A 12,714-nucleotide genomic window follows, 5' to 3' on the forward strand; every position below is an offset into this window, starting at 1 on the left:
TTTCAGAACCGTTATTTCTTGAAAGGTTCACCGAATGCGCAAATCGCTTCAAGATAATAATATAAAAACAAGTTGACTTTGCAAAGCAAAATTCAACGGAACTTCCCGTATTACAATCCCGGGAAAGCTTATTGAAAACATAGAAAAAACCTTTGCACAATTGGTATATGTCTCGATATTAAAAAGCCATTCGGTTCCGGTACTCACCGTATATTGTTGAAAATGTTAGACAGTTATGGCATAAGGGGAATGTGCCGAGCTGCATTGCATTATAATAGTAACCGTAAGCAGTAAGTAATACTCCATGAATATGCATCCTAATACCAAAATATGAGAAACGGAGTACCTTAAGGTTCCATTTTATGACCTCTTCTTATTTGCTGTATATAAGTAACATCTGCAATATTCAGTAAACGGAAGATATTACAGATACGAAGATGGCACTACCTTTTTTTACGGGGGTAGCATGGGAGATCTTGAAATCGTACAGAACGATTAGTTAAAATAACTCTCCGCTTGTCTTTCAACAAACGATCTGGAACTAAATAAAAAAACCAAATACCGTAATTAACTGATTCTAACGCACCCCCGATTCTAACGCGCACCCCATTTTCCTGACAAAAAACCGAAAAAACTTGCACCTGCGATTGTAACGCGCACGGAACTGTGTGAGCAAGAAAAACGAATGCGAGAGAAACGGGTGATATATTTCCCGAAGTAATCTCACTCATCTCACTCCTCGTCGCTCTCCGCTGACCACAACATCTCGTCCTCGGTGCCGTCAAGCACGTTCGCGATGCCACACTTCTGAACTAACGTTCAACCATGGTCGATGGGATCGTGGCCCACGCCTCACGCGCCCATCCCGCGAAGTTCTCCAGAGGCGCACGCTTCAGCCGATCGCTTGTTTTGAACGCGTGAGAGCCGCTGCTGCCATTGCTGTTATCAAGCGTGCAAGTGGAACGATTTGATGATTTGTGTGAACGCCGATAGAAAAGCCTATTCGCCTATGCTTCCTGCGTCCGAAAATGCGTTGCTAAAAGCTTTAGCGCCATTTTGACATGGCGATGGCGATGGGTGGGATGAAATTTCCGCTGTTTCGGTTTCGTATCCGATTCTAACGAGCATACAATTTTTCGACCTATTTTTCCGGAAAAAAAGTGCGCGTTATAATCGGGTAAGTACGGTATGTAATTTTCCAAGGAAAAATGCTGCTGTAAATAAAACTTTTGAACTGTATTTAAAAAAAAAACCTATTCAATTTGCGGAAACTGGAAAATTTCTAGTGGTATATTTTTATTTATTTCTTGCGTGGAACGAACCTACCAATCGACTTTCACAGACACAATCTAAGGTTACTTACGCACTATAAATACTCTATGATAAAATTCCCAAGAGTTTCTGGTTAACCGTACGATACACAATGTTTCAATCACAATTAAATCACTGCCGTTTAGTCTGGGGTTCAACAAACCTTCATGATGCTTTAAGCTAATTTAAATGCAGGAAAAAGCTATTTGTGCTGTCGAGAATCTAGACTCCAGGCACAATACGAGACATTTAAGAGAAGCACATAAAATACTGAATATAAAACAGCAATTCAATTAAAATCTTCTATTCAATGTATAGCAATGAAATGCGCATAAATCTAATACCAAACGAGAGCCGCGCCGTTAAGTCAGCATGCATTTATTTTGCAATGCAGCCACACAAAATCAGCGGCAAATAACGAGAGAACAACTTTAAGGTCTTTTGTAATTATGTAGTGGGCTTATATTAGGCTATTTTGTTGCTTCATTATCTTGTGTAGGGTCATTTCAGACAGGATCGAACAAAGCATGGCTGTCGACATGTTCAATTTTCTCTACATTTTTTACCTCATTCCATGATGCATCCAATATACTTATTCACAAATATGTTCAGCGGAACAAATTTTATCCAGCTGAAAAATATTTTGGGATGAACTGGGGCGGACCCCGGCCGCTACCTACCCCTCGTTGCCGCCCCATTTACGGTTGGCTAATAAGAAACATACTCACGAGGCGCAAATGGTAAGTTTCATGGTCAATCTTCGCCTAGTGTACAGTTCTGTGAAAACTTTTCGCTGGCCAGAAAAACATTTTTTCCCTAATAAATCTCCAAATCTCGCTTAAAGGATATTTTTTCTATATTTTGCGTGCAAATACTATCGTGAATACTGAAGCTGAAGCGTTCCAATTTTACCGAGGCCTACTCCTTGCAAGAGGAAACAAAGCCTTGTTTCAAACAAAATGTTCTTGTGCATAAGACAAAAAGGGAAAGTGCAGTTCGTTATACACAGGTGCAAAGAGGCCAACAACCTTTGCGAATTAACAAGAACAGCAAAGGCGGACTGGTGACACTCTTATTTGGTCGTGAAATAGCCAGATGCGGCTTAACGCAAGCAGGACCAAAGAGATGAACCACGTTCAGGACCGGCTACCACAGTCATGTGGGGCAGCCTCCGTAAACATAGCATAAATTTAACGACGCACAGTCATGGCTCTCGGGGACGTTTTCTTTCCAGCCGATTTTCTTAGGCCAAACTAAGAAGGAATTCGGGGTGTGAGCCAGTGCTCCAAGTTACTAGTTGTAAGTTCACTATTCTTACCAAGAGCACTGATGAACAAAAGCTTGGTATACACCGCTGCACGATGAGTCCACGCCTCACAGTATTATTTTCCGGTTTTTAAACTAAACAGTACAAGACCCACTCCAGAGAATCCAGATGTATAGAAACAAAAAAAGAAACTTCATTTATTCACAAGAAAAAGAAATCAACGTGTGAGAAAATGCAAAGCAAAATTCTGGAAGTTTTCCTTCTTTGCCAGAACAAACTTTACATATACGCTGAAAGAAAAGCTCACTCGCAAATTTCTCGTTCATTTTTTTTCCCGCGAAAGTTGTATTAATCCGTTCACATGGGCACCCTGAATATGGCACGCCACTTTTTCTTGTGTACGCAAGTAAAGCGTTTAGTTTAAACTCCGGTACTAAAACCTGGCACTAGTATGAAAACGCTGCTCGAAGCAGAAGCTGTTCGTTACCGGCAATCTTTACAAATATTGTGCGTGCAACTCGCACTCTCATCCGTGTGGGCCAATTTGTATACAAACTCTCGTATACAGTGGGTCTAGAGAAATATCGCCTCCCTGGAAAACGAATGTATCTACACTTTACCATATGAGGTGGCAGGATGGCGTATTAGCTAAAATGTGGCCTAAATGAATGAATTATCTCTTTTGGAGGGGGAAAATTGGGCACAGTTTTGTTCAGTTGACAGCGTAATGTTTTGTCGTAATCCCCAGAACAATTTTAGGTTAAGCAGACAAACTCGACACACATTTTTTTTCTTTTCTTTCTACCTGATTCGACAGTCATAATGGATGCCATTCGCATGAAATATGTAAGTGAAAATATATAAATAAATGTTACAGGTGCGATGTCGGTTGTGGCCGAAAAAACCACACAAGAAATTAACACAACTTTGCTTGCGTGTTTCATTTGACATCCGAAAGTGGGCAGCCAGCCACCGTTGCTTCCTTCGTACAAATGAATGAAGCCTCTAAGGATTCTATAAATTTAGTAGGTATTGTAATACACAAAGGGCAAAAAGTTGGTGAAAGGCTCGTTCTTTACTTGCTATTTTTGTTTGCATCGCAAATCGGTACTTTTAGGACATTATCTTCATTTATTAGATAATAAATATGTCCTTACCCTGATTTCTTCCATCCCAATGTCTGCATTCCTTGGCATTTACTTGACCTAAAAACCTGTAAAAATACAAGACAGGCCCAAAAGGGCATACTGACTTCGGAATTTTCACTATTTTAACAGAGTTTTATCTTCCCTGAAATGCAAAAATTCCTGAAATTGTCTGCCGTGTACCACCCCTCCGTGTTTTTGTGAACCACCGAATGTTTAGAACGGCGGTATAACCAATAGCTTCTCTTGAGCGTGGTTATTATTAACTTTTTGTCGTGAGTCCCAAAAAAACACCGAAATCGCGGTTGCAAAGTTCGCCGAAGAGTAAAATTTTAACAGAAGCTATGGGTGTCGAACCTGCGTAGTGTAAAGAAGCTAAAAGGCAAAGTTTCAAAGAATAAAGTATGGAATGACTTTTTTTTATTACATCGTGATGTGTTTTGCATTATTATTACCGGCGGCCATTTCAATGCAGAGAATGCTTGTTGTTTTGGTACCAAATAGGTTTTTCAGTCTTTGTCACGTGCAGCGTATCCTTGTTCTATGCTAATAGCTATGTTATATATGAATGAATAAGAAACTTTATATAAAATTATCTCCTGATTTTAAAATTATCTCCTGATTAAAATTAAGCCTGATCTCCTGGGGGGTTATTTGAAGATGAAGGAAGGAGAGTCAGAAGCCTCAATCAAAGTCTCATTTACCCTATTGAACTTTACTTGTCCATTTACAGGCCGTCAGACCGCTTTACACTGCTTTGTAAAGACCTCTGGCAAGTGAATAAATTGCTACGCGTTCGAGAACAGTAGCATCGGAGAGCAGGTGCTCCAGGTGCTCCGCATTCTTAAGTGGTGGCTTTTCCGATTTACCGCATATGAGATGGAAGGCAAATGCCCTATGCAGCAAAATAAAATAAAAGGCAGTGGCGTTGGAACCAAATAGGGGTCACCAAAATACCTATTCCAATGCGTGAAATGCTGAATTAAACTAACAGAAGAAAGGAGCACATCCCCAGTGCAAGCCAACGGCTGGGCAACCAAACAGCCACCTCGTGGACAGATATCATTTACCTGAGGTGCCGCCGGCTCAGTCGAGGCAGAGGCTCATAGCTTCCGCCTCGACTCGTAGCTTCAGCCTAATTCAACCACATTCCCCCCTTTTTTGCCTTGACCAGCGGTGCTGTAATCGCCGGAAAACCTGGATAATGAGGGTGGCACCCCGATCATCTCGCTGCCTGCGCTCCGTGTTGTTGTGCTAGTTTCAACACTGATTACGGGGATTCGCACGCCAGGACGCAGAAACAAACGTTACTGCAAGTAAGAACCTTACTCGGAAACATTTCTCATCTAGTATAGTGCTGCACCTAAGGGTGCTACGAGTTAATGCCAAATCTTTTTATTCAAACCCCGTCGTGGTAATTTACAACCACGGCCTCAACTTGAAGAGCAAGCCGCCAAACAATTCTTTACCGTAATACTGTGCCTAATATATAAAAAACGGCAAAGGGCAAGGTGTGGATAAAATGATACCACTAAGGGCGAATCCAGTTAACTAAGGTTACTTCACAAAGCCACCAGACGGCGTTTTAACAAGATTTAACATAAATCTTGTTAAAACGCAAGGGCCTTCCATCGATGAAAAATATTCTTCTCTACAGCTTGAGCGAAACCAAACAGTATCCCTCGCTCTGTATTGCACCCGGAACATGAATTGTTATCAACACATACAAAAAATAACAAACATTTGGAAACTGTTGCGGAACGCATGCAAGGCAAGCGGTGAATAAATTCTGTCCGGCGTACTTGTAGGGGATGAACATTCTTGATTAATGTGTTAAAAAGCTATATCCTGTGATAGGCATGACTTTGTGTTCCTCTGGTTTATTACTTGCCTCATGTGTATCAGCCGCTATAAAAACACTTCCTAATTTTCATTACGACGAAATTGGTCAGAACAGTGCTACAATAATCTTGCAACAGAGGATACATGAATAAATTAATCAAGAAGGAAATATGTGCTACCAAAAAGTACCAATCATTCAATTACTGCAGGGCAGTTGCTCAGCAAAACTCAGATAGACGGGAGTACGCATACCAAGCCTTTGTCTAACAATCAAACGGGGTTTCATGATTCTCGAAGAAACCAGTATTGTGCTGTAGAGCTCTATCACGTACCAAATTTTAAGCAATGGCTGCGACCCCTACTCAGACTTCATTACATATCACTGCTTACTTTAGGAAATTTTGATTGGAAGAAACACCATCACAGCGAAATGTGACTCACCAGTGGTTTAACAGTCCAAAGACAGATGTGGTAAAGAGCAGAAATGGTGTATCTAGCTGCATTTTGAGGTCGCTTAGCGTCCCTTCTCTTCGATAAATCTGCAAAAATCAAAGACCAAACAGTTACGCCAAGAAATATTGAGGTTGTGACTATGTTGAAGACTTCAGGTACATTGCGAAAACCGGCCTAAAAGTGTGGAATGCATTTTTTCGTATCGCGTCCAGGAAGCTCGAAAAAAACAGAAAGAGTGCGAAACGCTGACCGATAAAGAAACCGCGAGAGAGATACGAAAGACAAGGAGTCAAGAGCTTGTCATAAAACTATGCAAAAAATAGGGAGAGCGAGTGTAGATGCAGAGGTAGAATGGGGTGGAGGAAGAGAGCGAACGGGAAGAGACGGAGAAAGAGTATTTGAAACCACTGAGAAAGTAGAAAAAGCATGTGAGGAGAGAGACAGGGAAGGGCTGACAGAATGCGAGCAAGCGCAAAACCAGACAGAAGGGGCCGCTATGCTAGTGTCGAATAGATATCTCCCGAAACCCGCCCTAGAAGAATGTATAAGCCTAATTGGCTGTGGTGATCATTACAGGGAATAGGTTCCAAACCACGACCAACTTTGTGATCATTGCGCGCACGAGTTGTATTGGAAGGTTGCTGACGTGTTCGCGGTTCGAATAGCGTTGGCCGGCACGCTAGGGCAAATGACCCCTATGAGCCACTGGCGTTCGCGTCAATCATTACAATCCAACGCCAACTATTTGCTCGCACTTCGTGCGCAAAGCAATGCCTAACAATTAGAGTTTGGAAAAGCTTCATAAATATACAAAAATTGATCTCGCATCTGACCAAAACACTCAGTCTGTCTTGTATTTGTGTACGCCTCATGGCGCTAAATCACAACGGCGTGAATTTTCATTGGAAGGGAAAAACGTCCGGGCCGCTCACAGGCAGGAACCACCCCACGCGAACGGACTCTACCGTCTCAAAAATTTGGCTTGGGGAGAGTAGCACTCAATAGCCTCCTAGCCCTAACATAGTTACGGCGGACGTGAACATTCCTCTCCGCTCGTACCTTTACAGCCGTGTGCCTGTGTGTGTGTGCGTGCACGTGCGCCCGTTTCTGTGGATCCTTGCGTGAGTGCGTGTTAGTATACGTGTGTTTTGGGTGCCTGTGTGTGCGCGCGTTCGTGCGTGCGTGCGTGCGTAATGGGGTGGCTTGGTGGATGTATCCGGTTGTCAAACTGCGCATTCAGACACTTCAATCCTACCGCAAGTGACATGATACAAAGCTGAACCTTCGCCAGAAAAGTTTTCACGTCGAAAAGTTATTGCGTCCTACATAATAACGCCCTGGCGGCGTCCCTAAGAGACAGTCAATATCATCATCATCACAACCTGTGTACACCCACTGCAGGTCAAATGCCTCTGCAATAATTTAAGCACCGGCGGAGTACGAAGCGGTGGACAATAAATTAGCGCAACCGCTAGTAGCAAAAAACGCTCTCAGAAAGAGCTGAGAAACGCAAGAAGCTCAATGGGAGACATCGCAAGAAAATCGCGCTCCTTAACAAGAAATAGAAAAGTATGCCAGGGAACTTAACTAGCAGAAGTAGAATGAAATATGCACACAAGTGGACGGCCTTATGAGAGCGGGGGGAAGGTGGGATCTCCTCAAACTTTCCATCGACTTAACGCAAACCAAAATCAATCAACAGATATCGATCGACTGGATCCTATATCAACAGCGGAAGAAAGGACTAACAGACGACGACATCCCACAAGACTTAACGAATACCTACCTCCCCCTTGGTACAAGCGCAGAAGAGGACTACCCGGCGTACAAGGGCGAAGCGATCCCCGGACTGGACGAGCCGATCTCGGAAAAAGAGGTCTGGGAGGCCCTGCAAAACCTAAATGGCTGATCGGCCCCGGGACCGAATGGGATGACCAAAACGCTCCTCCACAACCTGTATTTTAAGTCAGTAAGAACGCTGACGAAAGCGGCCTACCAGGCCTGGGAAACCGGACTCGTTCCTGACGAATGGAAAACGTCATCACTGATGCTGATCCCCAAAGCGGGCAAGCCTCTGACCCCCAACAACATGAGGCCCATATCGCTTACATCCTGCAGTGGAAAGGTACTTGAACACGTCGTACCAAACAGAGTATCGGACTACATCGAGAAACACAAGATCTTAAAGCAAAACATGGTGGGTTTCCGGCCGGTGTTACCGACACAGGACGTCATGTAATGAGAACGTGTTGCTGGGCGTGTTGGTTTAGGTTTACGAACATACTGAGTGGCGCCAATGCACAACACACAAGAAAGAAGACACGGACGGGCGCTACATTTACAACAGTTTAATAGCAACGACAGCAACGTCCATTTGTACATACATCCCTACATGCGCCATAGATATGTCCGAAGCGTCAGCGCAAGAATGTATCTAAAAATCGCCCCTCAGCTTTAAACAATACCACCGAAGTATCACTAACTCAGTTACTTGCCTTCAATCGTATATGATGCGTCTCAAACAGTTCTCGGGCCTTCTGATATCTGCTTTTTCCCAACATCTATGTCTCGGAAAATCGTAGATCACAGTATGTGCAGGAATCACGATGCGCTGTCAATTCTGCGCGATTAATAAACTTTATATTTTGCGCATGCTTTCTTAGGTGGTCGCTCACACATGTCCCAGTTTGGCCGATGTAGGACTTTCCACAGGTTAGGGGGATTTGATAAACCACCTCTAAAGCGCAATCAACGCACGGCTTTTTATGTCGTTTTCTACAGGTCCTCTGTTTCCTTCTAGTAGCAATGCGAGAGCAAAGTTGGCCGACCTTACTCGGGGCTGAAAAAACGACAGGGACACCGCACCTCTTCGCAACCTTTTTTAGGTTATACGACACCTTGTGTAGGTATGGGATCACTTCAGGTCACTCGTCATTTCTTTGCTGCGCATTTGTCCTAGGCTGAGTACTCTTCGCTTTTTGAAAAAGCGTTTCCACCACCGCATTCACGACCGACAGAGCGGAGCCAGCCGAAAAAAATCGCTGCACCTGATTTTCTAAACTTAACGGCATCATGTGTGGGCACGATTTCCGCAAGGTAGATTCTACGCAGAGACTGGCAATACCCCGCTTAACGAACTTTGATTGTGCCGAGTCTAAGGGTAACAGTTTTTTTTGACACCGAGGTGAAAAACACCCACACACATGCCCCTGCAACACCTTAATACTGAGGTCCAAGAACTAGATGACATCATCACGACGCAACTCATGAGTAAAGGTCAGGCCTTTTTGAAGGCGCTTTAACTCGTCTAAAACACATTTCACAAAGTCAGGTTGCGTCACAGAACTCTGTTTGTGACCTCATCCTGAGCTCAACCTCATCCTGACATCAACGCATTAGTGTGCCACATCGTACGGGCAACCAGCCACACCACAGGAGATGAGAATCTCCTGTGGTGTGGCATCGCTCAAACATCTTGGAAACACATAAAGCATCTAAGCAAGTTTATCCGACAGGAGCAGAAATACGGTTCTGGAATGATTGGGCGCGGATTTCATGTTATATGCAAGCCCCCCTGGTTGGCGGAAAGGAAACTTGGGGAGTTGAAGCGCTTCATCACCCAAATAATTGAACTATGGTGTCAGCATACCGTCACGGATCTATTGAAGGACCCGTCGTTCAAAAAACAGCCAAGAAAACGAACAGGAGGTTTTTCCACATATGAGGACACCTACGTTCCTGGGAACATCGCGAGGCTGCTCAAGAAAGAACCAAAATTTGGGATTGAACCTTGAATAACCCCTCATGAACTTTTAACGCTCAAAAGGCGTGGCTAACAACGCTGAGAAAAAAGATGGTGAACGTTGCCTTCTAGAAGGAGCGGACTCTCTCTTGAAGTCGGCACCTGAACATGTTCTAAGAGGCGAATTACACTTGTTGCATGGCGTTGTAGACTACTTCAGGGATAATGATTTGCCTCTTTTACAGTCAGATTAGGAAAGATGATTTGTGGCGATGGCTAAGGGCATATTCAGTCAGAATGCACTGCAGGCAAATAACTAGAACTTTCGCCCTGTTAGCGTTGCTTCTGCCAAAGTTAAATATTCTACGTTAAAGTTATGCAGCAATCTCGGGCTAACGAAGCTTGCCAGTAGTGCTTCTAAGTGCAAGATTAACTCGCTGTCTGTCTTTTTCACCGCCAAGTTGCACAAACCTGACATGCCGTTTCAAACTATCATAAGTGCGAAAGGAACTTGGTAGCTTCATGTTGGTCAATTTCGGCTAAAAGCCTTAAACTGCTTGACAGTCGCTTTTCCTTTTTTCACGAAGAAATCTGATGATGTGAACAGATTTTAAAGGATAACCGGTCCATAGGATAAATGTTCTCGGTAGACGCTGAAGATGTTTTATTTCATTCCCCATGCGGAACTTTTAAAAAGCGTAACTTTCGAAATTGGCGAAATTCTCTTTCAAAATAGTATCGGCATGATGGTTTTCAGCTTCTTAACCTCGTTAGAAGCGTAACTTAACAGCACGTTCATATCATTTGACAAGCGTCTGTATGTGCAGAAAAAGGGCATTTGTATTGGTTCCTGCCTCGCCCCTATCCTGTGTAATATATTCCTAGCACAGATAGACCAGGCCTTGAAGCGAGATCAGGCCTTGGAGAAGGTTTTTAGATATATAGGTGATTTTACTGTTTTCAGCAAACAGTGTTCTGTGACGCAACCTGAGAAGGTAAAAATTATTTTAGACGATTTTAACCGCCTTGGAAAAGGCCTGACGTTTACTCATGAGTTGCCTCATGGTGGTGCCATTCAGTACTTGGACCGAGTATTAAGGTGTTGCAGGGGCATGTGTGTTGGTTTTTTTCACCTCGGTACCGAAAAGAACTGTTACCGTATGACTCGGCACTCTCAATGTTAGTTAAGCGGGCTATTGCCAGTCTCTGCCTAGAATCTGCCTTGCGGGAATTGTGCGCGCACATGATGCAGTCAAGTTTTGAAAATCAGGTGCAGCGACTTTTGTAGGCTGGCATCCCTCTGTCGGTCATAAATGCGATGGCGGAAACCCTCCTTCAAAAAGTGAAGGGTAATAACCCTTGGACGAATGCGGAGAAAAAAAAAATGACGAGCGACCTGATGTGGTCCCGTACCTACACAAGGTGTCGCATAACCTAAAAAAAAGGTTGCGACGGTGTATGGTGCCCATATCGTTTTTTCTGCCCCGAGTAAGCTCAGCCAACTTTGCTCTCGCATTGCTATTTGTAGCAAAAAGAGGCTCTATGGGAAACTATAGGACAAGCCCTTCGTTGATTGCGCTTTAGGGGTGGTTTACGAAATCCCCCTCACCTGTGGAAAGTCCTATATCGGCCAAACTAGGACATGTGTGAGCGACCACCTAAGGGACGATGCGCAAAATATAAAGTTTATTAATCGCGCACATTTGGCAGCGCATTGTGATTCCTGCACATACTGTGATCTACGATTTTCCGAGACATAGATGCTGGGAAAAAGCAGATATCAGAAGGCCCGAGAACTGCTCGAGACGCATCATATACGATTGAAGGCAAGTAACTGCGTTAGTGATACTTCGGTGGTATTTTTCAAAGCTGAGGGGCCGTTTTTAGATAAATTCTTGCGCTGACGCTTCGGACATATCTATGGTGCGTGTAGGGATGTATGTACAAATGGACGTTGCTGTCGTTGCTATTAAATTGTTGTAAATGTAGCGGCCGTCCGTGTCTTCTTTATTGTGTGTTGTGTATTTCCGCCAGTCAGTATGTTCGTTAGGAAAATGCTTCGCCACCAGATTCTAAACAACTACTTCAAAGACCTAGCCTTTGACTTATCAACGCATTCGACACTGTTAAGCTGATATTCATCCTAGAAGCCATTTCCAAAGAGAATCTGAGGACGAAATTCGATACGTACATTACGTCGTTCCTCAGAGACCGAAAAGCAGCGATCAAGATTGGACTTCTCCAATCACTAGAATTCACGCTGTGGCCGCAAGAAACACCGCAAGGAGGCGTCGTGTCTCCCTTGCTATTTAAGCTCGCCATAAGAGGACTGTCAGACACACTAAGTGCAATTAAAGAAATCAACCACGCCATCTATGCAGACGACATCACGGCATGGAGTCTTGGAGGATCGGAAGCAGAAACCGAACATGCCCTGCAGACTGCCCTGGAGACAACAAAGAGCTACATCCGTGACTCGGGTCTCAAGATGAAGCTGGCGAAATCAGAACTGCTGCTGTACATATCTAACAGGAAGGGTGGTAGAGGTCAACCACCCCATAACCAACCAAACCTACGGATCTAAACACAACACGGTCAAACCATTCCCATCGTAGACACACTGACGGTACTCGGGCTAATGATACAATCCCGAGGAAAAAATACGATAACTATTGAAAAGCTCACCAAGAAATCGGAACACACAATCCGGCTCATCGCATGAGTCTCGAACACACGAAGGGACTTAACGGAGCACAACCTCCTAAGGCTTTACAACGCCTCCCTAAGGAGTCACGTAAAATACGTTGCAGGAGCGATAGAGTGGTACAAAACCGAGGAGGGCAACGTGGACACGCTTGTCAGGAAATGCATCAAGACGATATTTGGTCTTCCTATTAGTGCCAGCACAGAAAAGCTTGAAAGACTTGGCGTACACAGCAAACTAGAAGACATAA

The 12,714-nt window shown here is 43.9% G+C and overlaps 1 protein-coding gene across 1 annotated transcript in view; it reads right to left on the reverse strand.

The window, feature by feature from the left end:
* Positions 1–7,954, reverse strand: part of LOC144179359 (venom serine carboxypeptidase-like) — a 31,903-nt gene extending 23,949 nt beyond the window's left edge. Inside the window, exons 1-3 of the mRNA XM_077707683.1 lie at positions 7,805–7,954; positions 6,007–6,104; positions 3,736–3,791 (exon numbers count right to left, since the gene is read on the reverse strand). Coding sequence (XP_077563809.1) covers positions 3,736–3,791; positions 6,007–6,068 — 118 coding nt within the window. The 5' untranslated portion in view covers positions 6,069–6,104; positions 7,805–7,954. The remainder of the gene's footprint in view (positions 1–3,735; positions 3,792–6,006; positions 6,105–7,804) is intronic.
* Between the last annotated feature and the right edge of the window lie 4,760 nt (positions 7,955–12,714).

This window comes from Haemaphysalis longicornis, unplaced genomic scaffold (genome assembly GCF_048455015.1).
Source record: "Haemaphysalis longicornis isolate Haplotype H1 unplaced genomic scaffold, Haemaphysalis longicornis Haplotype H1 scaffold_4, whole genome shotgun sequence".
NCBI lineage: Eukaryota > Metazoa > Arthropoda > Arachnida > Ixodida > Ixodidae > Haemaphysalis > Haemaphysalis longicornis.